Consider the following 23,310-nt stretch of genomic DNA (forward strand, 5'->3'; position numbering starts at 1 on the left):
TTTTAACCGAAATTAACTTGCTCTAACCCATCTCAAACTATGTCAGTGCCATTGTTTTGTCTCAAGATGCACACCAGTATGTTCTTTTCCTAAGGTTTATACAAACTACTTAAATGCTCTAATTGAACTAAGGCCCAATCCATGTCTGTAAAATCGGTTCTAAATTGATTAATAATATTTGTTTAAAAATTGTTTCCCCTTGTTGATTGCAATGTTTTGTTGTTTTTGTTATGTAGCCTACATGACTATACAGCAGAAATGTCATAATAAACATTATAGGAGTATAACGTGTGACGGACTGCCCTTTACGCTATTTCTCTTGAAATATAATTTCAGTTTTTGGGATCCACTTATCAGTGGCGCCACATATTATTACAAGAAAAATTAAAACAAAAAGAAGTTACGCTTTATTGCGCTCTCTGCTCCGACGAGGCTCTCCTCCAATCAGAGCCTGATCGGGCACACTGCAGCTGCGCGCCTCTTACCTAACGCTCTTTAGATATCGCGAGATTTCATAGTCTTCCTCGCGGTGTGGACGTTAGTGCTGGAAGGTGTGCTCAATGGCGGTGGCTGTTTCAGCGGTAAATGTAATGTTTACTTAATTTCCCTCTCAATACACACACCGTATTATTTTATCCGCATATAGGAACGTTTATGAACGGGGATTTAATTTATAACAGCTAGATGCACAGTGCTAAGGCTAACTAGCCTAGCGCACAGAGAGCGGGATTTTCTTCCTGGCCTGCTGCTGCGTGTCTCCGAACCACAGAGGCTATTTAATAATATTACACTGACCACGACATTTCTGACATTAAGGATTTGCATAGAACAATTATTTGTGGCGTGTTATTACTGGCATAGTTAAATAAACGCCTACGCTTACTCGCTCTCTAACGTTAGTCGCTACGTGAGCTAACGTTAACCCGTCACATTGTCCTCCATGAGCTACATCAACCACGACCAAAGACAAACATAACGCTCCGCTTTAATATTTTACTCTGAGATTTGGTTTGTTTTTGAAAAAAGGTGCATCACCGTCGTGCATTTTAATTAATATAGTTAAATAATGTTCAACATTTATATAAGGCCCAATGCCCGGTCTGAACGTATGGGAGCATGGGTAACGTTACATTTCTTTAATGTTGCTTTTTTTGACTTCCTAGTCAGTGTGGTCACCTAATGTATAATAAATCAGTACAGTCCTTCATCTAAAGGCAAATTAGCCAATTCACCTCCTACAAGTCTGTTTTAAACAGACATCTTTAAACCCTTGCTATGAAAAGTAAGGTGAAATGCACCCTTTTAAGTAATGGGCACATGAGTTTACTGAACCCTCTCTCTTTCCTTATAGACTCTGTTTTGAACAGTAAAAGCTCCCCATATATAATCTCACAAGACACCCCAGCGGAGAGCAGGCGCTAGGTAAGGGGTCAATCCACTGCTCACCCCGAGACCACTCTTACCCTTTCTTATCAAAGGGGTTTGCAAAGCACTTGATGTGTGCTGTCTATTTTAAAATTATTGAAGTATTGCATATGTGATGAACAAAAGGTTGCATAAGGCAACCTGTACTTCCTTAATAAATTAAGTGTCACCAGTATATATAATCTTTTTTTTAATGCATCAGTGGTAAGGGATGGTTAAATGTTTTTTGCATAGTCATAACAAAATACATTTTCATTATCTTGTTCGTTATTTGTCATTTAAACCCGTCGTAGCAGACATCCTGTAATTTTTGGATGACTATGGGCAGTGTGTTGGGAAATTTAGTTTTTAGTCCATTTAAAGGAATAGTTCAGCTAAAAATGAATTTATTTGCTTATGTTGTTCCAAACCTTTCTTTGAAATGCAGTAGGAGAGATTGAGGATTGCCCTTGTTGCTCTTTTCTATTCAACTGTACTCGACTGGCTTTAAAAAGGTTTTGAAGTGGTTGGTTCGTCTCGAAACGTATGTGACTCTGGATAAAACCAGTCATGCAGCTCAGGGTATATTTGTGGCAATAGCCAACAATACATTCTGTGGGTCAAAAATTATCGATTTTTCTTTAATGCCAAAAATCAATAGGATATTAAGATCATGTTCCATGAAGATATTTTGTAAATTTCCATCAATATATATAAAATATTTATTATTAGTAGTAATATGCATTGCTAAGGAGTTCTTTTGGGCATCTTTAAAGGAGATTTTCTCAATATTTAGATGTTTTTGCACCCTCAGATTCCAGATTTTCAAATAGTTGCATGATCTCAGATATTGTCCTATCGTAACAATTATTTAAAAGCTTATTTATTCAGCCTTCAGATCTCAATAAAAAAAACACCTCATGACCAATTTTGTCGTCCAGGGTCACATTTTAAATCTTTTGAAGCCAAAACAAACTAAAATTTAAGTTGCTATACAGTAAAAATTGGCATCTGCCATTAGTCTAGAAAATAGGCAATTGGTTTGGAACAACAGGAGTAAAGGACCGTTCACACCAAGAATAACTATATGATGATATTGTACCGATGAAAAAGTGTGGGCAGCAGTTATTGCTGATGCTTGAGCTCGATACATTTGGTGGGTTCTGATTGGATGTTAAAAAAATTGATTCCAGTGTTGTAACTGTGGTATGGACTTTATGGATTATTAACTTTATAGTTTATTTTTTTGGTGTGATAGGTCTTAAATGACAAGTGTTTCATTTTTGGGTGAACTGTCCTTTTTAAAAATCACTGCCACAACCTCAGTCTACAAAATATGTTTTCAAATGTTTTCAAAATAAGGGTTTTTGGTCCTCCTTAACACTAGAGACAGCTTTTTTCCCCTGGATTTGGATGTCAGTGATCACAAATTGTTCTCTTGTTCTAAGTAGGTTTGTGTTTTTTCTTTTTCTTTTCTTTTTTGTCGTTTCTCTCTGTGTCGTCTGTGCTGTAGAACATATCTCTTGGTTGTACTATATTTCCAAAGCCAATGGCAGAACTTTTTGGGTTCAAACCTCCTTAAGAGGGGGCAGTGCATCACTCTGGAGTTCATTTGAGCAAAGGTACTTAAGTTTTCTCTTGTTTAGTATTAGATAAGAGGGCTCAATTACTTTAACATATGCACTCGAAGGTAATGTGGTCCTGCAGTGACCGACAGATTCAAGTATTTGTTTCTGTTAAGGGGAGAACTTTTTCCCCTTACAATTTTGTGAGGATATAGTAAATACAATTAGAGATGCACCGATTGCAATTTGCTTGGCCGATTCCGATTTTTTTTTTTTTTTTTTTTTTTTTTTTTTTTTTTGTTAGTGAGATTGGCCGATGCCGATTTTTGCCGAACTATAATTGACAGCATATACAAACAAAAATCCACTTTCTTCAAAGCTAAATTTTATTTAAATTATAAAATAAATTAGTAAACATTACAATAGGATCTTCTCTCACTTAAACAACTCTCAAAAAATGTGTTCTGTGCCAGGATAATCAGTATATAGTTAATATATAATAGTTAATCAGTGAAAATCAGTTGCTTTATAAAACAAAACATTATAAATGGACCTTTTTTCTCTTTTTTTATAGGGCTGGGTTTCGATTCAAATTTCAATAATCGATTCGATTCCGATTCTCATGATCTTGGAACGATTATCATTATTTAATTTGATCCGATCTTCGAGATTTAGATAAGTTTTTGAAGAGAGAATTTTTTTTCCAGCTGTTACCTGAATTACAGGACTGTAGTTGCAACATATTGATACTATTATTATTAGGGTTGGGAATCGTGAGAAATTTTCCGGTTCCGATTCCGCCTAACGATTCCGGTTCCGATTCCGGTTCCATTAAAATTATTAAACAAATAGTGGTAAAGGAAAAAGGCACAATACGCAACTTTAAACAATCCTTTTTTGTGTTTATTACTTGCTCTCAAATGAATTTACAGGTTGGCAATGTCAAAAAAAGTTCTATACTATACATATATTACAGGATTAATCGAGCCATATGGAATTTATGGAGATTAAATTAAACATGTTCAAATTTACACCTCTGAAATTGTCTTATTACATTTTCTCTCTCTGTTTTAGGGATGTTAACCGATGACCGTTTGACCCATGGTTGACCGTATCAACGTTAACTGATCAAAGTTGTCGGTTGTCGGTTAAAAAAAAAAAGTGATCTCTAAATTAGGCTATTATAGACAGTGGACTAAACGCTACTACAGTTAGCCGTCTCATTATAAAATCTTTTTGTGTGAAGTGAACATATCCCTCGCACTCCATTTTTCATAACTCTCCTGTTTGTACTTAATAAACCAATAAAAACATTTGGGGCGAGGTCACAGCGTTTGCGCGCTCACAAGGTTTGCAAAAAGTAAACAGGCTAAACACTCGAGGTTAGATCCAGAGCAGATGACAGTATGAAGCGTCATTCCGCATAAGACGGGCTTACATTTGGAAATATAATATCTACATTTCAGTGGTAACACATAAGGTGTTGATCGTCTTTCTTTATTATTGTTAGCACTAACTTACCTCGAACTAAAGCGGCGTCTCTTCAGAGCTGTCATTTTCTTAAATGAGCCGCGGCAATGTTTCAAATGAGCTCATAACGCTAGACAAATGCCTTTATTTTCAACGCGATCAGCTTGTACCCAAACCATTTCGAAACTAATGAGCCATGGTCCTCGGATTACAAACAAGCTCCTCGGCGGCGCGTTTGCGGGACTCGCGCTGTGGGGGATTTTAAAAAAGTGACGTGAGGGGAAGGGAGGCGGCAGCGCTAAGACAGTGTGTGTGTGTGTGTGTGCGCGCGTGTGTGTGAGAGAGAGAGCGGGAGTGCGGCTCGCGGATATGCTCCCAGCGCTTCGCACACACATTGCTCCAGAACCGTTTTCGGAACGGACACTCAGGAATTTCGCGCGGTTCCGGTATTTTTCAAAAATCAGTATCGGTTCTGCATAAGAACCGGTTCTCGGTTCCCAACCCTAATTATTATAGACATTCAACTGCAAATTAATGGCGTATTGATGGTTGTAAAGAACAATCCCCCTTCCAGGCTGCTCTAGTCAGCGAACGCGCACTGTGGAGCTGTGCTGTCGCGCGCCGTCATGACAACGCAGCCATTACAACTTCCTTGGCAGTAAGAGCGCGCTGCAGTGAGAACGGCTGTGTTCTTCAGCACGGTGACGGCGGTATAACGTTAGGCTGTGTCCACCAAAGTGTTTTTAGCCAGCTGAAAATGCTAGGAGCTCAGCTGAAAACTCCCCGCTGTGAGCGCTTGAGAGCGTTTTGGCAGGCAGCGTTTTTTCTCCTCATTTGAGACTTGCTTATGATACGGAAAATCCTTCTCGCTCAGCGCCTCGGTGCGCTCCAGGCGTTCTAAAAACGCGGCGCTCTCATTGAAAACAATTGAAAACGCCAGCCAGTATTCTCTGTCCGCGGCGTGTCTGGAGTTTTCAAAGCTGCCATGTTCGTTGTGTTAATGTCCTTCCACCTCGCGCACATGAATTCAATGACACAGCAAATTTAAAATTCAATGTAGGCCTATTATTAAATCGATCCTCTGAGTTACGGATCGATCTTTAGAAATTAATATGAAAATCGATTCAGAATTGGTGAATCGTTTTTTTTTTTTTTTTTTTCTTCAACACAGCCCTACTTTTTTACTTGTCTTACAAAAGTCAAAAGATCCTATGAATGAACAAAACTGAAGTGTATAATACTCCTCCAAACAATAGTTCAGTAACTGAATACCTAAACATCGGTCAATTCCGATCCCTGGCCGATCAATCGGTGCATCTCTAAATAGGATGTATAAAACTCAACAGAAGTTCAGTGTAAAAAAAATGACAGCCCTAGGCTAAACTGAAGGTGTCCAAAATGTGATGACGTGTACAAAACAGTGTTAGAGCAAGCTCAAAATGATGTAGATTTCTTTCCAGGTCCATCCCATTTTATGCATTTATAAATATCAGATTGTAAGTTATTTGCATAAAATGTATAATTCATAATATTGTTAAGGAGAAGAATTGTCCTGTTGTATTATGACTTATATTGTTGAGTTTGCTCTTAAAGAAACACTCCACCATTTTTAGAAATAGGTCTTATTCAGCTTCTTTCCTACATTTAGATATGTGGGCAAATGCATTTTTATCTCAGTGCATGCATTGTTTTAGTTTGGCAGGGTTGCCAGCTAGCATGTCCCAAGTAAAACCGATCCCAAGTTGCAGTGCTTCGCCTGTGCTTCCCCATAATATAGTCCCAAATCAATATCTGCCTATGATATCGCCTAGTCTTAATCTGCATCGCTTTTTGTACTCGTTGTGAATACGCAGGCCACAAGAATTTATTAGGTGTTTTTTTGTTTTGTGATCACTTTTACTTGGGACATGCTAGCTGGCAACATAGGATTCCATTCATTATGCAAAGCTAAGCTAGCAGCGACCCTGCCAAACTAAAATAATGCATGCACTGAGACAAAAGCATTTGCCCACATATCTAAATGTAGGAAAGAAGTTGAATAAGCCCTATTTCTAAAAACAGTGCAGTGTTCCTTTAAACTAGATGTAAGGAAGTTGTCCAGTGTGGCTGTGCAGTTCCGCTGCGGCTCTCATTCATCAGGTCTGACAGATGCCTGTGCTCTGTGCAGGGAGGCGAGGCTCTGATGATGGAGAATGGACAGAGCACGGCCTCGAAGCTCGGCCTGCCGCCACTCACCCCCGAACAGCAGGAGGCGCTGCAGAAGGTGAGACTCCACAGAAACTTCTGCTGCACATGAAATCAGCGATTGTATGAGCAAGTGTTCCCTTATTTGGTTACAGCATACCTTGTTACATTGCAATCAGGTTAATCAGAAAGCAGTTTGAGTTGTTTGCTTAAGATATTTTAAGGGGTACTCCAGCACTGGGAACATGAATGTGTATTTAAACAGGGTCATTTATGTAGTTGAAATGCTAAATTATTTTTGAATTTGCTGCCTTCTGGACTGAGAAAAGCCAAAAAAATTAATTCTGGCTCATGTGGACGAAAAACAACAACTCCCAGAATGCATTTGCTGCCCTACGAGGGCACTCTAATGCTACTGGCTCACTTTCCCACTGCCTCTACCATTGTGTTCCTTTTCATAATAATGAAGCCATTTAGTTAAGTTAGAGAACACTAACAGACACTACAATTAAAAACCGAACGTGTCTGTTCAATATAATGTGAGTGAGCTGAGTGTCACGGCACAAGCGCAGCAGGAGTCAGATTACGTTTATCACATGAGGTAAACGCTGGATGCATTCACAGCGTGTTCAGTCCGGCACATTTTCAGTTCATGCCTTTGGAAGCTTAACTGTCATAGGAATTAATCTGAGAAGTTAAAAATAAAATACTCACTTTGCTCCGCACTGCTCCATTTACACGATTGGCCGAGCGCTGTGAGTGTGATCTCCACTCCTCATGCGCGAGTTGAAAACATTTGGAAATAGCTCCTCTACTGCCTGTAGTCTTTAGCCTCTGGCCAAAAAATCCTCTGACGTAAAGGGGCGATATTTGCGTCATCTGAGAATGTTTTTTCCAGAAATAAAATGCATAAATCTCGTCTCGGGGGGATATGAGGGGGAGAGCACGATCATTCGAATATACTCAAGGGTTTCTACTGATACAAAGCTCAATGCTAAATCGCTGAAATAACCATTTAAGGAAGTCTGCATGAAGACCAGAGAAAGACTTGCCTTTTTTCTTGCTGTCACAAAATGAAAATGGTAATTAATTATCAACAATAAGTTTACATGACACTGAGGGGGAAAAAAACTCTAAATAAACTCATCCAAGATGTTCATGTCTGTCTGCGGTCGGAAAAAAATTACGTTTTGAGGAAAACATTTGATGATTTTCCTCCACATAAAAGACTTCAATGGTAGCTAAGAGGTCCAAATCAATGCAGTTTCAGCCAAACCATCAGACATTTTCTTCAAAAATAATAATATACTTTTTAACCACAAATGCTTGACTTTGGTGTTGTGCTTCTTTTCAACGTACTGTGTCAGAAAAGTCCTGCATGATGTAGGTGGAAGTACATGCAAAGACTAAATCAAGCACCCTATACAAAAATAAAGGTAAAACAACGATGTTGGAGAAGAACATAAGATGGAGTTTTTCAGCACTGGGTCAGTACTTCCACCTACATCACATGACCTCTCCAACGTGATAACCTCATACACCGTGAAGAACAACAATTTTCGGTTAACTTATAAATGTTTTTAGAAAATTAGCAATGGTTTGTCTAAATCAGACCCTATTCCTCATCTGGGATCGGTCAGAGTCTCTGAAGCCCTTCCTCTGAAACTGCATTGATTTGGACCTTCAACCGTTGGTTCCTAAAATGTTTTCCGCAAACGTAATTTTTTTCCCCCGACTAAAGAAAGACATGATCATCTTGGATGAGATGGGGTTGAGTTAATTACCAGGAAAGGTTAATTTTGAAGTGAACTAATCCTTAAAGTGCAGTCTTGTTATATATCTGCATATTTTGCTTGATGCAAAACTTTCTGTAATTTGTCATCTTGCCTTTTTTTTTCTCTCTCTCTCTTTCCATGTCCTCTAGCTTTATAAGCATGTGTTTGCTCTGTACACATGTAAGCAAGCAGTGGACAAGAGCAGAGCCAGTGCTATGCCTTCAGTACTAGTGGTGTCTGATTATCTGCTAGTACTATTCTCAATTGCTGGTACACTATTCAAAGTGGGAGATCCTACTCATTTAAACTTGTACATTTTATTTTTTATCAGATTTGTGAAATATCATTAATGACGTGTTACATTGTATGAGATTATTAGTTCATTTAACTAGGGATGGGTATCGTTAAGGTTATAACTATTACTTTTTAACAATCCATAGATAGGAAAAATTAATGTTTATTAAAGCTGAAGTTGTTCATTCAGGAGCAGCGAGTGGTTTTCTCTTTGCATTTGGTTGTTTAATTTTGCAGTAATTCGTCAGCATGTTTATTTACACTGCTGCCTCATTAAGACAGATGTGCAGGCGACTGAAAATAGGCAGATGCACTACATTTTCTCCCAACTATATCCATAATAACTACGTCCATTTTAGACACAAATTGTGTTTGAGAGACTCCCCAAGCTAGTCATTTTGACATACCGGTAGCTGTGTACATTTGATCGTTTAGACGAGAGTGTGAAACCGAAAGTGTAATTTGCTTGTCACTTTGCAGGCTGTTTCGGAGCGTGCGCCGACTTGGGAACAATCTCTTGCTTGCTTTTTAGTGCTTTTAATCGCTCTTTTTATTATTAAACGCATCCCACAATTTACCAACAGTAGCTAGACTATTTTACAACAATCACCGATCGTGCTGATTCTGTCATTACGTTATAGGGAGAAATCACAGTGTAGGCTACTGCTGCAAAGGGAATTAAGTTGCGCTAGGCATAAATATTAAAATTATAATCTTTGGAAGCCAAAATCTAAAATAAAATCACATTATCACAATCTAGTGTGAAGCGTAACCAGGCTATGTTTGAATGTTTAGTTCTGTCCTCCGTTATCACTCATTAGGGCTGTCGTTTCTCTCTCTCTCTCTCACGTCACGTGTATTTTCAAAAGTACTGACAGTAGAACTGGTAACGTCCGAGCTTATCGATACAACGGCCTTTCAAAATTCAGCCCATTTAATACCGGGTTTCGGTACCCATCCCTACATTTAACTAAAGTATATTATATCTAGCAAGAGTCATGGCTATTTGTGTTCCTGCTGAGGTGGTTTGAAGTTGTTACTTTAGTGGCCACTCATTTGGTGTTATGTGCTCTCAATTGTAGGCAAAGAAATATGCCATGGAACAAAGCATCAAGAGTGTCCTGGTCAAACAGACCATCGCCCATCAGCAGCAACAGCTCAGCAACCTACAGGTAAAACCACTCAACAACATGGGAAATGGTATTTTTTTAAACTTTACTATAATTTGTGAACAAATCAAACACTGAATGTAAGTTATCTCAAGGACCCTTTCTACACTCAACTGACAATCGTCCCACTGTGGTACAACAGTAGGGTCTGGGATCGTTTGGTTTTTTATCGAGGCCTAAATGGTGCCTGAAAAGATACTTTATAAAAATTTAAAAAAGAGCTTCAAAACAATGGTGGATTACATTTAAATGGCTTTTTATAAAAGTAAAAAAAAACATTCTTTTAATTGAAAGTTTAAAGAATACTTAAATTAATATATTCACAATAAAACCTAAGTCACCTAACCCAACTAGAAAAGGCCTAATTTAACACTAAATAAGTTACAGCACTAATAACAGCAAAGTCATTGGTATGCTACAAACCAGCATTTAAGTTTCAGTAATTATTTTGCAGATATATGACCATATTGCCCTCTGGCTAAATATTTAAGGCCGCATCACCTAATTTCCATGCTTCTCACATGATGCACAGCAGCCACACTAGAGCTGTATGACACGTGTATTGGTTTTTATTTGGTTTTCTTTATTCAAAATATTCACAAACTTGTTAATTACGTCATAAATGATCTGATATTCGGATTTTTTAAATATATGTAAGTGAATGTGTTTTGTCATAATGATCACGTTAATTGATCTAAGGGTGCCGCCATGTTAGTTTGCGCCTTATTCGGGGAATGAATCGGATCTGTTGGATTTATATCACACAAATTCATCCACGTCTCACAAAATACATGAAAGCAAGTGACTGGTGAACTGGGAGAAGAATAAGAGTTAACTATATACTTTTGATCTGATCTAAATAAAATGCGTAATCAAATTATAATTGAGAGGACTATTGCCTCTTCCATAGAAATCAGTGTGGGTTTTTTTTTGCTTGTACTTGTGCGCATTTAAATGTCTGGAACTTAAATTAAACGTCATGTGGTTGAAAACACTGAATAGTTGATATGTGATGAGCGCATTTGTCTCTGGCATGCTGCCAGTCAAAGCACGTTTGAATTTAAGTGTCACAAATGTGTTCTGGTTCGATCCGGTTACATTCGGGTTTTGGCACCCAACTCTGTACAACAGTCAATGACAGATGGTTTGTTTTTCCTGACAGATCCCTAATTCACTTCAGATGGCCTCATTAACGATGGGCTTTGGAGATCCCCTCTCACCACTACAGTCTGTAAGTCCAGCACAGTTTATCAGAGTAATCTTCATTCCTGTACTTTTTGTGAATGCAGTAGATGTTTTTCCCCTCTTTTTCTTGGCATACATGTAGTTGTTCAGTACCCATGTGTGTAATGTTTGGAGGTAAAGAAAAGCCAGTGCTATGTCTTCGGTGCCAGCATGTTTATTGTCTGCTGGTTCTATCCTCAATCATTGGAACAAGCCTATGAATGATGATAACCTTGAATTAGCACATGCCTGCCACCATCTGATCATTTCGGTTGTCTATTACAGGTTGCAGCACAGAGGCAACGGGCATTAGCCATAATGTGCCGTGTTTACGTTGGTTCCATCTACTACGAACTCGGAGAAGACACCATCAGACAAGCATTTGCTCCTTTCGGTCCCATTAAGAGCATTGACATGTCCTGGGACTCCGTTACGTTAAAACACAAGGTCAGACGGTCTTCTTTCATAGTTTTAGTGTTTTATGAATTCCAATTGTTTTTGATTCTTTCTGTATTTTAACTGACAACATCTTTCTGCAGGGTTTCGCATTTGTAGAGTATGAAGTACCAGAAGCGGCACAGCTCGCGTTAGAACAGATGAACTCCGTTATGCTGGGCGGTAGAAACATTAAAGTGAGTACTGTTAGGGGTTTACAGTTTAGGACCCAAGACCAGGGGTGTAATTAATTAAAGAAACATTTACTGAAGAATAGTTTGCAGTTTTATCAGAAGCCAGCTTCAAGTCTCACAAGGAGTTCATAGGTTCTTCCTCTCACCTTCTTGTTGCCCTGCCCATCATACATACAATTGTTCCAACAATTATTCTGTTTTCAAGGTCTATCCACATCATTACTGCAAGGTCGATAATTCTGACTGGCTCAGAGAAAATGCAGTCATCGTAAATTTCCACACATTGTCAGTTAATCTGATGCATGTCTCCATAGATGTGCCACTTGTTGACGCTTTTACCCCAGAATTAGGCCCATAGTGACCTAGGTCTGGAGCATAACAGAAGTCCACCCATCTTGAAGGACCACCTCATTGCCCATTGAACACCATTCTCAACACTGATCTGTAATGCATAATCCCCCCCCCTTCTATATGTAAAGCGCTTTGAGTGTCTAGAGAAGCGCTATATAAATGTAATGAATTAATATTATTATTATTATATTGCGCACATGCACAGATACAATCTCTCCAAGGTTGGAGCTGATTAAGCTCCAGTTCAAACCCAAAACATACTGATAGCATGTGCTTTCTCTCAGTGAGAGGTACAGGCAATATTCTTCTTCACTCTTTAGTGTTTCAGTAAAAGGAAATATAAAATATAATAAATTAAATGAAAGGCAAATCCATATTTCATATCTGGAAGCCGGGCTAAGTGAGCAAACACTGTTACTGTACTCCTGGCATGTTAGGGGTGTGTGATGTCTCCAAAATCTACACACACACGACACCTTGTTGCTATCAAGTGTTTAGTGATGCATTACACATCTCTAGGCCAGACCCTCAGTCACCACTAAGGCCAAATACACACTTTAGAAAACAAACAATCAAAGGTTCACTAAGGCAAAATCATAACTGGAAAGAATCATTATAATAATATAGGAAGATAAATATTGATTAAGGCTTTGATTATTAATGTAATTAGGATATACACTCCCGGTTTAAAAATGTTTTTAAAGAAGTCTTTTCTGCTCGCCAAGACTGCATTTATTATTAGAAATACAAAAACGCTGTAATATTGTGAAAAATTATTAAAATATAAAATGTTTTCTATTTGAATATATTTTAAAATGTAATTTCCTGTGATGCAAAGCTGTATTTTGAGCATCATTACTCCAGTCTTCAGTGTCACATGATCCTTCAGAAATCAATATAATATGATGATTTACTGCTCAAGAAACATTTATGATTATCAATGTTAAAAAATGTTTTTTTAGGATTCTTTATTGAATAGTTAGTTCAAAAGAACAGTATCTGGAATATAAAGCTTCTGCAACATTATAAATGTCTATACTGTCACTTGATCAATTTAATGCATCCCTGCTAAATAAATGTATTAATTTCTTTGTCGTCATTGCTTCGTGAGACTTCTTTAAAAACTTTAAAGCTTACCAATCTAAAACTTGACCGGTAGTGTATATACAGGTATATTACTGCAGCAGTGGATTTCAGAATCCCCTTTCAGTACTTTGTTTAACTTGTGATCCAGTTTTTTCTGAATCTTTCAGATGTATTCTCTAACTTCTGATTTGTTGTTTCAACACTCGTAGGTGGGGCGGCCGAGCAACATTGGTCAGGCTCAACCCATCATAGACCAGCTAGCCGAAGAAGCGCGCGCCTTCAACCGGATTTACGTGGCATCCGTGCATCCCGATTTGTCAGACGATGACATCAAGAGCGTGTTCGAGGCCTTCGGAAGAATCAAGTCGTGCATGCTGGCGCGGGACCCCACGACGGGAAAGCACAAAGGCTATGGCTTCATAGGTGAGCGGGCGACTGCTTCACCCATTCGGATGAATATAAATGTATCTGACTGAGAGCAGTCAGTCATGGCAGATGCTGTTCTCTACATGTCTCACAGGGGATAGAGAAGGGTGGGGGCAGGTTCCTCACATGCTTTCATAGTAAGTTTTTATTTCTGTTGTCGTTGTTTTCTTAGGCTCTGTTACGGACATTTGTGCCATAAGTACCCGCTGGTAATTACACAGTAACTGTCTCAGAGCTCTGGTAGATTTATGCTGAGTCTTCTTGGATGCTGTTGAGTCTTAGTCCTCCCTGTTTCCTCTGTAGAATATGATAAGGCCCAGTCTGCGCAGGACGCCGTTTCATCTATGAACCTTTTCGACTTGGGCGGACAGTACCTGCGAGTGGGAAAAGCCGTCACTCCACCAATGCCTCTTCTGACTCCAGCGACTCCAGGTGGACTTCCTCCCGCTGCTGCCGTAGCCGCCGCAGCCGCCACTGCCAAAATCACAGCACAGGTGAGCATTTACACACCTCAATCATCTATTGTTAGTCAGGGAGAGAGTGTGTGTGAGTGTGTGAGAGAGTGTGATCATCTGCTTCCTTTGGCATTTAAAAGCCTTCCTTTTGTAAAGTAAGGCAGCGTGATTTTTGATGCGCTTAGCAAAACTAGAGGAGACACTTGGTCCTGTATGTGAGGGCTTGATTTGAGTCAACTTAGGCATTGACTGGCATGAAGACTCAGTTATGACACAACATTAATTATTTGAGACCGAGCTTTTACATGCAGAAAGATAACATAGCGTGTAAACTCCAAAAACAGATGGCATGGAATCTGTCCCAGCCGGAGAATCGGACAGAAGACTTCCTCAACTGTCTGGTAAATCCTTCAGGAAATTCTGTTCAAAGCACGCTGGTGCCTTTTTGTTTTGTGTAGAATATGAGTGTGGGGAGAGGCTTGTCTTCAGGACCTCCCAGTAACAGTGATGCTTTATAGTGTGCTAGGTAAAGAATGTTTTCTAGACAGGCCCATATAATTGAAAGCTGAGCAGTTTAAGTTGCAGGTGACTTTAAGTAGCACCTCTGCCAATATTTTTTTTTATGCCTCTATCTGTAATCTGGGTTCTGGCCCACATAATGATGAATTAATTATTGTGGATGTCTGCTTAGCTAATCTCTTGAGGCTTTTTTTATTATCTCTTGATAGTTCTTTTTTTAATGGTTGTGCCAATTTAACATTTTAATACTGAGATACCATTTTGGCATTTTCTATTGTGGATTACTTCCATTTTATTGCATCTATGCTACAGCATAGATCATACTAAAATTGCCATATTATATATGCTACTCAATATATTGTAAATCTGTATAATCAGTGATGTAATTGTTTTGTTGTCTCATGCTTGTCATGCATATAGTTAATTTATATTGTGTAAGCAAATAATTGCATAGGTTTATAACTTGTTTAGAAGTCTTAATACATTTATATTTAATTTATAAATATTTCTAATGATCAATTTAGCTTTTGTTACATGTTCTTGACCTTTATTTCAGGTCTTGGGCCTAGTTGCATGAAATGCCTGAATGTTTAGATGCACAAACACAGAACAGACACTGCACTATTGTGTTAAGTTGTCAAGAAACGTTTTATTTTAAGTGGTTAGCTTTTTTTAACGGTTTTTAATTTATTTATTTTGCGCACCAGGGTTGCATTTATTTGATTAAAATACAGTTAAAACCAGTTCCAATTTAAAAACGTTTTATTTTATTGGGCGATTTTAAAATGCGATTTATTCCTTTTCAGTTTTATTCATCCGTTCAGGAAATTAGGTTTGCATAGGTGCCACACACATAAATAAAAATAAAATAAAAAAATGATTTTTCAGCATCATTACTCCAGTCTTCAGTGCCACGTGATCCTTCAGAAATCATTCTAATATGACGATTTGTTCAGGAAACATTTCTTATCATTAAGAACAGTTGTGCTACTTTAATATTTTTGTGTAATTGAATGCATAAAATACTGACCCTAAACTTGAGCAGTGCTCTATATAATCAAATTTAGGCTTTTAGATTGTTTAATAGTCTTAACTTGCATTCATTGTGATTATTGCTGGTTTTCATCCATTAACAATGTTTAGGATTTAAAGAACTCAAGGTTGTGTACTATATAGTCCAATGAACAAAACCCAACTTTGCTTCAGAAATCGTCAATTTCAAAATGTGTTGGCGTTCAAGGGGTGTATGAATATTTAAATATTCAATCTGCAATAATTATTAAAATGAAATGCTATTTGAAATTGGTTAAATGTTGTTTTGCTAGCTATAAGTGCAGTGAATCCATGATAAATCTTAAAGGAACACTCCACTTTTTTTAAAAAAAAAGGCTCATTTTTAAACTCCCCTTAAGTTAAACAGTTGAGTTTTACCGTTTTTGAATCCATTCAGCCGATCACTGTATCTGGTGTTAGCACTTTTAGATCATAGCTTAGCTTAGATCATTGAATCTGATTAGACTGTTAGCATCTCGCTCAAAAAGGACCAAAGAGTTTCAATATTTTTCCTATTTAAAATTAGACTCTACTGTAGTTGCATCATGTACTAAGATCTATTGAAAAGGAAAAGTTTAGATTTTTTTTTTCTAGGCCGATATGGCAAGAAACTATACTCTCATTCTTGCTTTATAATCAAAGAACTTAGCTGCCGTACCATGGGTGCAGCGGTGCGATGATAATGCGCAGAACCTGAAAATAGTCCCCAGCATGCTATTTGTGCAAGCAGGTTGTCACGTTGGTTATGTTGACGGGAGTTATCCTATTTGCAGGTGCTGTGTGTTATTGCAGCACGACACCCATGGTACGGCTGCAAAGTTCCTTGATTATTACGCAGGAATGATAGTATAGTTCCTAGCCATATCGGCTTAGAAAATCACAACTTCTCATTTTCCGTCGATCTTAGTACACCATGTAACTACAGAAGAGTCAAGTATTAAATAGGAAAAATATTTAAACTCTTTGGTCCGTTTTGAGGGAGATGCAAACTGTCTAATCACATTCAAATGTCTATGCTATGCTAAAAGTGCTACCACCAGATACAGAGATCAGCTGAATGGATTCGAAAACGGTAAAACTCAGGTGTTTAACTCTAGGTGAGTTAGAAAATGAGCCTGTTTTCTGAGTTTCTTTAAGCACGCGACTTTAAACTCTGTTATAACTAAATTTGTTGGTGGATCGTGAAAACATGTTAGTAGTATTTGATAACCGAATGCCGTTGTCTGCCTCTAGACACAGCAAAGTTTGGTCAAAATGTTGGGAGCAAACTGTCAAGTGTAATTGAGTTATGACCAACGCAATAAGTAATCGCATGAAATCCAGGTAGGTGCAGATGTACCCCTGTGCTGAGAAGACCATTCATCTAATGATCTCGAAACATCCTCGTTGAGGGAGAGCGGTTTAAGGACCGAAATCACAGAGCTCCAGAAGTAACGTGGTCCTTTAGCACACTATTATCTTTGTGTCCCTGCAGCATCTGTTGGCGGAGCGCTTTTTCTTCTCATCCGGCCTTAATGTTGACGGACTAAACAGCCAACTTTCATCCGATTATGTGGATATACAATTTTTTTTTCTCAAGATCATGTGAAAATATAAATATGATATGCCGACTCGAGTGTATATATACGTTCTGTACGATAATTGACAGTCTGCTTTATTAGTGCACTATGTGAGCTTAAAGGGTTAGTTTACCCCCCAAAAAAATTTATTCTGTCATTAATTCCTCAGCCTCTTGTCGTTCGACACCCGTCAGACCTCCGCTCATCTTCAGACACAAATGAAGATATTAGTGTTGAAATCCGATGGCTCAGAAAGGCCTTCATTGACACCAATGTCATTTCCTCTCTCAAGACCCATAAAGGCACTAAAGACGTCGTTACAAAGCCCATCTCACTACAGCGGCTCTACAATCATTTTATGAAGCCACGAGAATAGTTTTAGTGTGCAAAAAAAACTAAAATAATGATTGTATAGTGATGGACCGATTTCAAAACACCTTCGTAAAGCTTTGAAGCGGTTTGAATCGCCAAAGTCACGTGTTTTCAGCAGTTTGGCGGTGTGACACTTGATCCGAAACATGAACCGATACGCTGATTCATAAGGCTCCGAGGCTTCAGGAAGCTTTGTTTTGATTTGTTTTTGCTCACAAAAACTATTCTCATGGCTTCATAAAATGATTGTAGAGCCGCTGTAGTGAGATGGGCTTTGTAACGACGTCTTTAGTGCCTTTATGGGTCTTGAGAGAGGAAATGACATTGGTGTCAATGAAGGCCTTTCTGAGCCTTCGGATTTCATGAAAAATGTCTTCATTTGTGTTTCGAAGATGAACAAAAGTCTTACTAACCCTTTAATGCTTTTGTTACACTTTTTTGCCCACATTGATTTAAACTTAAAAAAATCAACGATATAATAATGTAAGCTTGTGTACAGTCTAATCATAAAATCAAATCCGTCTTGTTAAAACTATTGAATGTTAAAAAAAAAATGTATGAGCCCAAATATTCGATAATATATTTTTTAATGTTGGTAAATACCGTTATACTCCGGCTTACGGGACAGCTGAGCATATAGCACATGTATGTTAACTGCAAGTATTTATTCTGCTGTGGAGAAGATGCATGTAGATTATGTATTAAAGCTGACACCCCCAAAAAAAAATCACATTTCTAAATGGCCCAGTAGCTCAAACTGCGGACTTTTATGCAGCTGGCCCAAGGCTTGTCTGTGTGTGCGAAGGTCTGTTTGTCCGTGACGTGTCTGTCCACTCGTGTCGGTGTCATGTGTGCATTTAACGGGCGCTGTCCAGGCGGTGTTTCTATATGTCCCACTCTGTTCTTCCAGGAAGCGGTAGCAGGAGCATCTATTCTGGGGGCGATGACCGCAGGGACGGGCCTGAATTTGCCCCAAATGCCACAGGCCGTCATGGCTGCTCAGGCCCCCGGGGTCATTACAGGTAGGTGCTTTCAGACGTGGTTTGTAGTATCTGTGGCCCTTTTACAATCATTGTTTTCACTTGTGTGCCTTAATCGTGCTACATGTATATTGGTTCTGCATGTGGTGTAAGAGTGGGGCTCTTTACTTGGATGTCTTTTGCATGAATGATAGCTTTTCGTGTGTTTTTTGAGAACAGGATTTAAGAACATTTACAGGAGTCCGACCAAAATGATTACAAACACAGGCTTTATTTTTCTTTGAAGTCTTAAATCAGCTGGCATGACCGCCCACACATTACTACACCATTTAGATTAATTTTAAGTGGTTGTGCGCAAACCTCATTCTGAACGCCCGCCATGTTTTCCCACTTCCACATTAGCTTACGTGCACAATCTCTCTCTCCCTCAGGTTTCTGTTGTCCTACACAGTGCTCAGTTTAACGTGGCCTGTCGTGGGTCGTGTCCACTAATAGATTTCTCTTTTTATTTTCTCTTCTCTCCTTGTCTCTTTCTCCTTTTCTCTCTCCTCTCTTCCCCTCCCTGTCTTTATTCTCCACATTCGCCATGACCCTTCCCTTTTGCTGCACACTGATCAACCAAGTTTGAAGAGGACTGTTTCTAACCCCTCCCCTCATAAACAAATCTCTCATTCCTATTGGCCAGTGAGTCTCAGATCCTGTGTTTTTTTTTTTGTGTGGACTTGATCATGAAGCCAAGCCAAGAGAGGACGGAATGGGCTTTCAGATAAATAAATGTCGGGTGACTGAGGGGAAAAGTGACCCCGATCATACTCAAATTTCTTGCAAACTAAAAAAAAGAAAGGTACAGTCACTGAGGCAAGAAGCGAGCAGGTACAGAGGAAGATGCTTAATGCCAGAACTGTCTGATTTCTACATGTTTTTTTTTTTCCCTTTATGAATAATTTATACAAAAGAAGAAAGTGTTTCTTGTTACTGCTGAGTAATATTTTCTTTAAGGAATAGAAGAAGGAAAGAAATGTAAAACATTGACATCCACTTCTTGGCACTTTAATAAGTGGCAATGCTGGATTCATGAGCAAATGATACTAAAGTCTGATCTTTTCTTTTAATTGATTGATTTGGTTCATTCACAAACTGAATATTTCATCTCACTGATACTGGGAACCAGTCATTAGTTAACGTCTCTCTGGAGGGAAGATGATCAGTGAATAACGGATATTTTAATTTTTAATCAATTCTTAACCTGAATTGTTAGTCTCAGGCCAGTGGTTTTAACCTTTTATTTAAAGGCACCCTGTCCAGCAAAATCATTCAAAAGCTCCCCAATATCGGCTATTAAAGGTGCAGTGTGTACAATTTATAAAGCTCTATTGACGGAAATGCAGTATAATATACATAACTGTTTTCAGTGGAGTATAAAACCTTGCATAACAAACGGTTATGTTTAGTACCTTAGAATGAGCCGTTTCTATCGACACACCGCGGGTCCCCTTACATTGAAATCGCCATTTTGCGCCACCATGTTTCTACGGTGGCCTTAAACGGACAAACTTCTCTACAGAGCGCTAGTCACTGCTGTGATGACATTTTTGTCCATTGTCAACCACCGTAGCTTCAGTTCTTCAAAAGGTGGGGTCGGTGGGCGGCTGCAATTCGCAACCTCACCTCTAGATGCCGCAAATATTTACACACTGCACCTTTAATTGACAAAGCTGCTTGTTTTCAACCTTTTTGTTATTTTTTCAAAGTCCGTTTCGAAACAAAAACATTTTTAATTATGTATGTTTTTCCCGTCATTTAAACATCAGGCTAAATTACAATTTTGGGTCAACTTTTTTTTTTCTACTTGTACTGTGCGTGTTTTTTTTTTAAATTTTTTTTAAGGGAACAGTTCTGTAATGGCCGTGTAGCCTGGTAATATTCGTTTTCATTTAGAGAGAGGGAATTATGGGTGTGTAGCAGAGATGCATGCATCAGACCACGGGTAATATACTGACTCGAGTGTGTTTCTGCGCAGGTGTGACGCCGGCCCGACCCACAATGCCTGTTGTGCCTCAGGTGGGCCTTGTGAACCCAGTGTTGGCCTCTCCACCATCACTCTCAGCAGCTGTGGCTGCAGCCCAAGAGGCAAAGAAGGAGAAGGAGAAAGAGGAGGAGGAATCTGCTCAAGATGGCACGGGTCAGGAGATGCTCAGCGAACAGGAGCACATGAGCATCTCAGGCAGCAGTGCCAGGCATATGGTCATGCAGAAACTGCTGAGAAAACAAGAGGTTAGTTCTCACTTAATGATTTTAAACAGTTAAATTTGGGGTTGATAAGAATTAGTAACAGGCTGCATTTACTTAATCAAAAAAAAAGTTTTTACATTTACAATAGCTGCCATTTTAAAGCAAAACTGAGTTTTCAGCAGCCTCGACTCCTGTTTTTAGAGTCCCTTGATGCTTTATTTAAATCAATATTGAATGTTTAATTTCCAAAAAATAGTAACTTTTATACATTTTAGGATTCTTTGAACAGTTTACAACGATACATCTTTTGTAAATCTCATTGTATAAATGAGATTTGTTTGATCAGTTGGTTGCTTTAATAAGTATTAATTTCTTTAGAATACCTTTTAGTAGGGCTGTGAGTCTTTAGGTAGGCAGCGAATAGATTCATAGGTTTTCGATTTGATTTTTGCCAATTCATTTTTCTCAATATGCATTCATAGGATTATTAAAATGCTTCCCCTATTGTGTTTGTATGGTTAGTTAATGCTAACTATTGTGTATGATGGTGTTAATGGCTACACAACCTTACTAAAGTGTTCCAGGCATTAAATATGTAATGCTTTCATGGAGAGAGTAACATTTCATGCACTTTTCCAGCTAAACCTAAACTAATTTTCTTCATAGAATAGAAAAAGCACTTTATATGGAACATTTTCCTTATGATGATGATTCTGGAAGTAATCGTGCCAGTGTTGCGATAACATTGGACACGTCTTTAATGCGCCTCTGAAATAAGAGCGTGCGGTTTATCCTTCAATCAGTGTTGTTAATGTTGTAGTTACTTTAGCAGTTTCTTTTGTGTATTCAGGTAAACGACATTAAGTTAAATTTCATGCATCATTCATCAGAACTGTGCTTATGCATTTTAGACGCTTACAAATGCGCTTTGCTCCATGCGATTAAATGTTTCTTTGAATAAGTGGGTTTTACTTTCCATAAAACTTCAGTATTTTATTTTATATAAAACAAGCTACGGACGGAGCACGAGCGCAATCCGGTAATAAGCGCAGCGCATGTCTGTAAAGGAGAGCATGTAGTGGATATAATCAAATGTTTATTTTAAAGCACTGAATCGTTATTGAATCGCGATTCATCCGATTCTTAGCATTTTAAATCGAGTATTGACAGAAATTAGCGATTCAAAATGTTTCAAGATCGATGCATCGAGAAACCGCATGAATCGTTACACCCCTACATTTTAGAATAACGTTTCCTTTAGAAGAATAAAGTCTTGAACCCGGACTTTTGAATGGTAGTGTATGCAAATTAATCTTTTTGCAAGGCTATAGTGCAGAGAGGAGAGTTTTGAACCCTTTTCTGTACGCTCTTTCCACAGTCTACGGTTATGGTGCTCAGGAACATGGTTGGACCTGAAGACATAGATGACGATCTGGAAGGAGAAGTAACGGAGGAATGTGGGAAGTTCGGAGCTGTTAACAGAGTAATTATTTACCAGGAGAAGCAGGGTGAGGAGGAGGATGCGGAAGTCATCGTAAAGATCTTTGTAGAGTTTTCAGCAGCGTCAGAAATGAACAAGGCCATTCAAGCGCTCAACAACCGCTGGTTCGGAGGTCGCAAGGTCATCGCGGAGGTGTACGATCAGGAACGGTTCGACAACAGTGACCTCTCTGCATAGACTCTCAAATAAACCCTTCCCTACATAACCTTTTCTTCTCCATCTCCTTTTCCTCTCACGTACACAGACGCAGCCGCCAGCCACTCTTCCCAGTGGTATTGGCTTCTCTTTATAACTTGTAATTATTTTTTATCGATGTTGATATTAATATTATTAATGATCCCTTCTTGGGACAGAGGCAAGGAAACGCTCATGATATTTTTTTTATTGTTGCTGTACTTTAATGTGAATGACTGACTGGATGCCCCTACACTTTTTTTTTTTTTTTTTTTTGCTTTATTGGTTTACTCCCCATTCCACCTATCAGATGTTGTTCAAATTCAGTTTATTTTGTAGCCCCCACCCTCCCGCCCCTTTATTGTTTAAAATCTTGTCAATAGCCTGTTATGATGCTCTTGGTTTCACATGCCAGAACAATAAATTCTTCAAATGTGACACTTGGGTCTTTTCCCTTTATTAAATTGTATGGAAGCTTGTTTTGTTGAAATGCACTAAAACAGAGATCTTTTTATGGATGTTAGTGTAGTAAAGTCAAACAAGGTATGGATATAAATGCAGCCATGAGCAAAGGTTGATATCTGAATGTTGGTTTGAGTTCAAATCAAACATTGAATGTTTTATCAGGGGCTGTGTAAACTCCATTTGAACTTTGAAAGCAGAAAAACAAATGGCAAACTTCAGCATTAAGTAAAAGGTTTGTGGCATGTCCTTGATTAAAATGTATGTAGAAATAAAATGGCTGTTAATATCAGGATAATTTTCAAATTTATGTGTTAATATTTGATTAAGTCGATTAAACTTCCAGACTATTGTATTTATTCCTAATGGAGGCGAAGCTATCGCAGATCTATTGGGGGTTCCTGTGGGTCTAATTTCTTGATTTCA

General features: G+C 38.5%; 2 protein-coding genes and 2 non-coding genes across 15 annotated transcripts in view; 3 read left to right on the forward strand and 1 right to left on the reverse strand.

Annotated features, from left to right (window-relative positions):
* The window catches only part of si:dkey-154p10.3 (PX domain-containing protein 1), a 450,183-nt gene that overhangs the window by 139,757 nt on the left and 287,116 nt on the right, over positions 1 to 23,310 (reverse strand). The window lies entirely within an intron of this gene.
* puf60a (poly-U binding splicing factor a) lies at positions 501 to 22,794 on the forward strand. 12 transcript variants are annotated; one of them, XM_067453519.1, is made up of 15 exons: positions 517 to 587; positions 1,352 to 1,422; positions 2,918 to 3,026; positions 6,607 to 6,702; positions 9,775 to 9,864; positions 11,024 to 11,092; positions 11,371 to 11,532; positions 11,625 to 11,717; positions 13,361 to 13,574; positions 13,881 to 14,071; positions 14,377 to 14,433; positions 17,079 to 17,156; positions 18,446 to 18,557; positions 20,536 to 20,789; positions 22,126 to 22,794. In XM_067453519.1, the coding sequence occupies exons 4-15, from the start codon at positions 6,622 to 6,624 to the stop codon at positions 22,423 to 22,425; spliced, it is 1,701 nt and encodes a 566-aa protein (XP_067309620.1). In that variant the 5' UTR covers positions 517 to 587; positions 1,352 to 1,422; positions 2,918 to 3,026; positions 6,607 to 6,621; the 3' UTR covers positions 22,426 to 22,794. The 12 variants fall into 12 exon arrangements, with proteins under 12 accessions (XP_067309615.1, XP_067309623.1, XP_067309618.1 ...); XM_067453520.1 differs by having other exon boundaries at positions 527 to 581; XM_067453517.1 differs by lacking the exon at positions 2,918 to 3,026 and having other exon boundaries at positions 502 to 587.
* On the forward strand, positions 8,544 to 8,676 carry LOC137090412 (small nucleolar RNA SNORA57). The gene has a single exon (XR_010907849.1). It is a non-coding gene; the product is annotated as a small nucleolar RNA SNORA57 (small nucleolar RNA).
* Positions 11,164 to 11,300, forward strand: LOC137090411 (small nucleolar RNA SNORA57). The gene has a single exon (XR_010907848.1). It is a non-coding gene; the product is annotated as a small nucleolar RNA SNORA57 (small nucleolar RNA).

Source organism: Pseudorasbora parva, chromosome 9 (assembly GCF_024679245.1).
Source record: "Pseudorasbora parva isolate DD20220531a chromosome 9, ASM2467924v1, whole genome shotgun sequence".
In the NCBI taxonomy this organism is placed as follows: Eukaryota; Metazoa; Chordata; class Actinopteri; order Cypriniformes; family Gobionidae; genus Pseudorasbora; species Pseudorasbora parva.

Excerpts from the sequence above, each read along its gene's own strand:
- puf60a (XM_067453514.1), top strand. The coding sequence starts at position 561 with ATGGCGGTGGCTGTTTCAGCGGTAAAT. Across the intron at positions 6,703-9,774 it reads AGCAGGAGGCGCTGCAGAAG|GCAAAGAAATATGCCATGGA; the intron begins GTGAGACTCCAC and ends TCTCAATTGTAG. Across the intron at positions 14,434-17,078 it reads AAGACTTCCTCAACTGTCTG|CATCTGTTGGCGGAGCGCTT; the intron begins GTAAATCCTTCA and ends GTGTCCCTGCAG.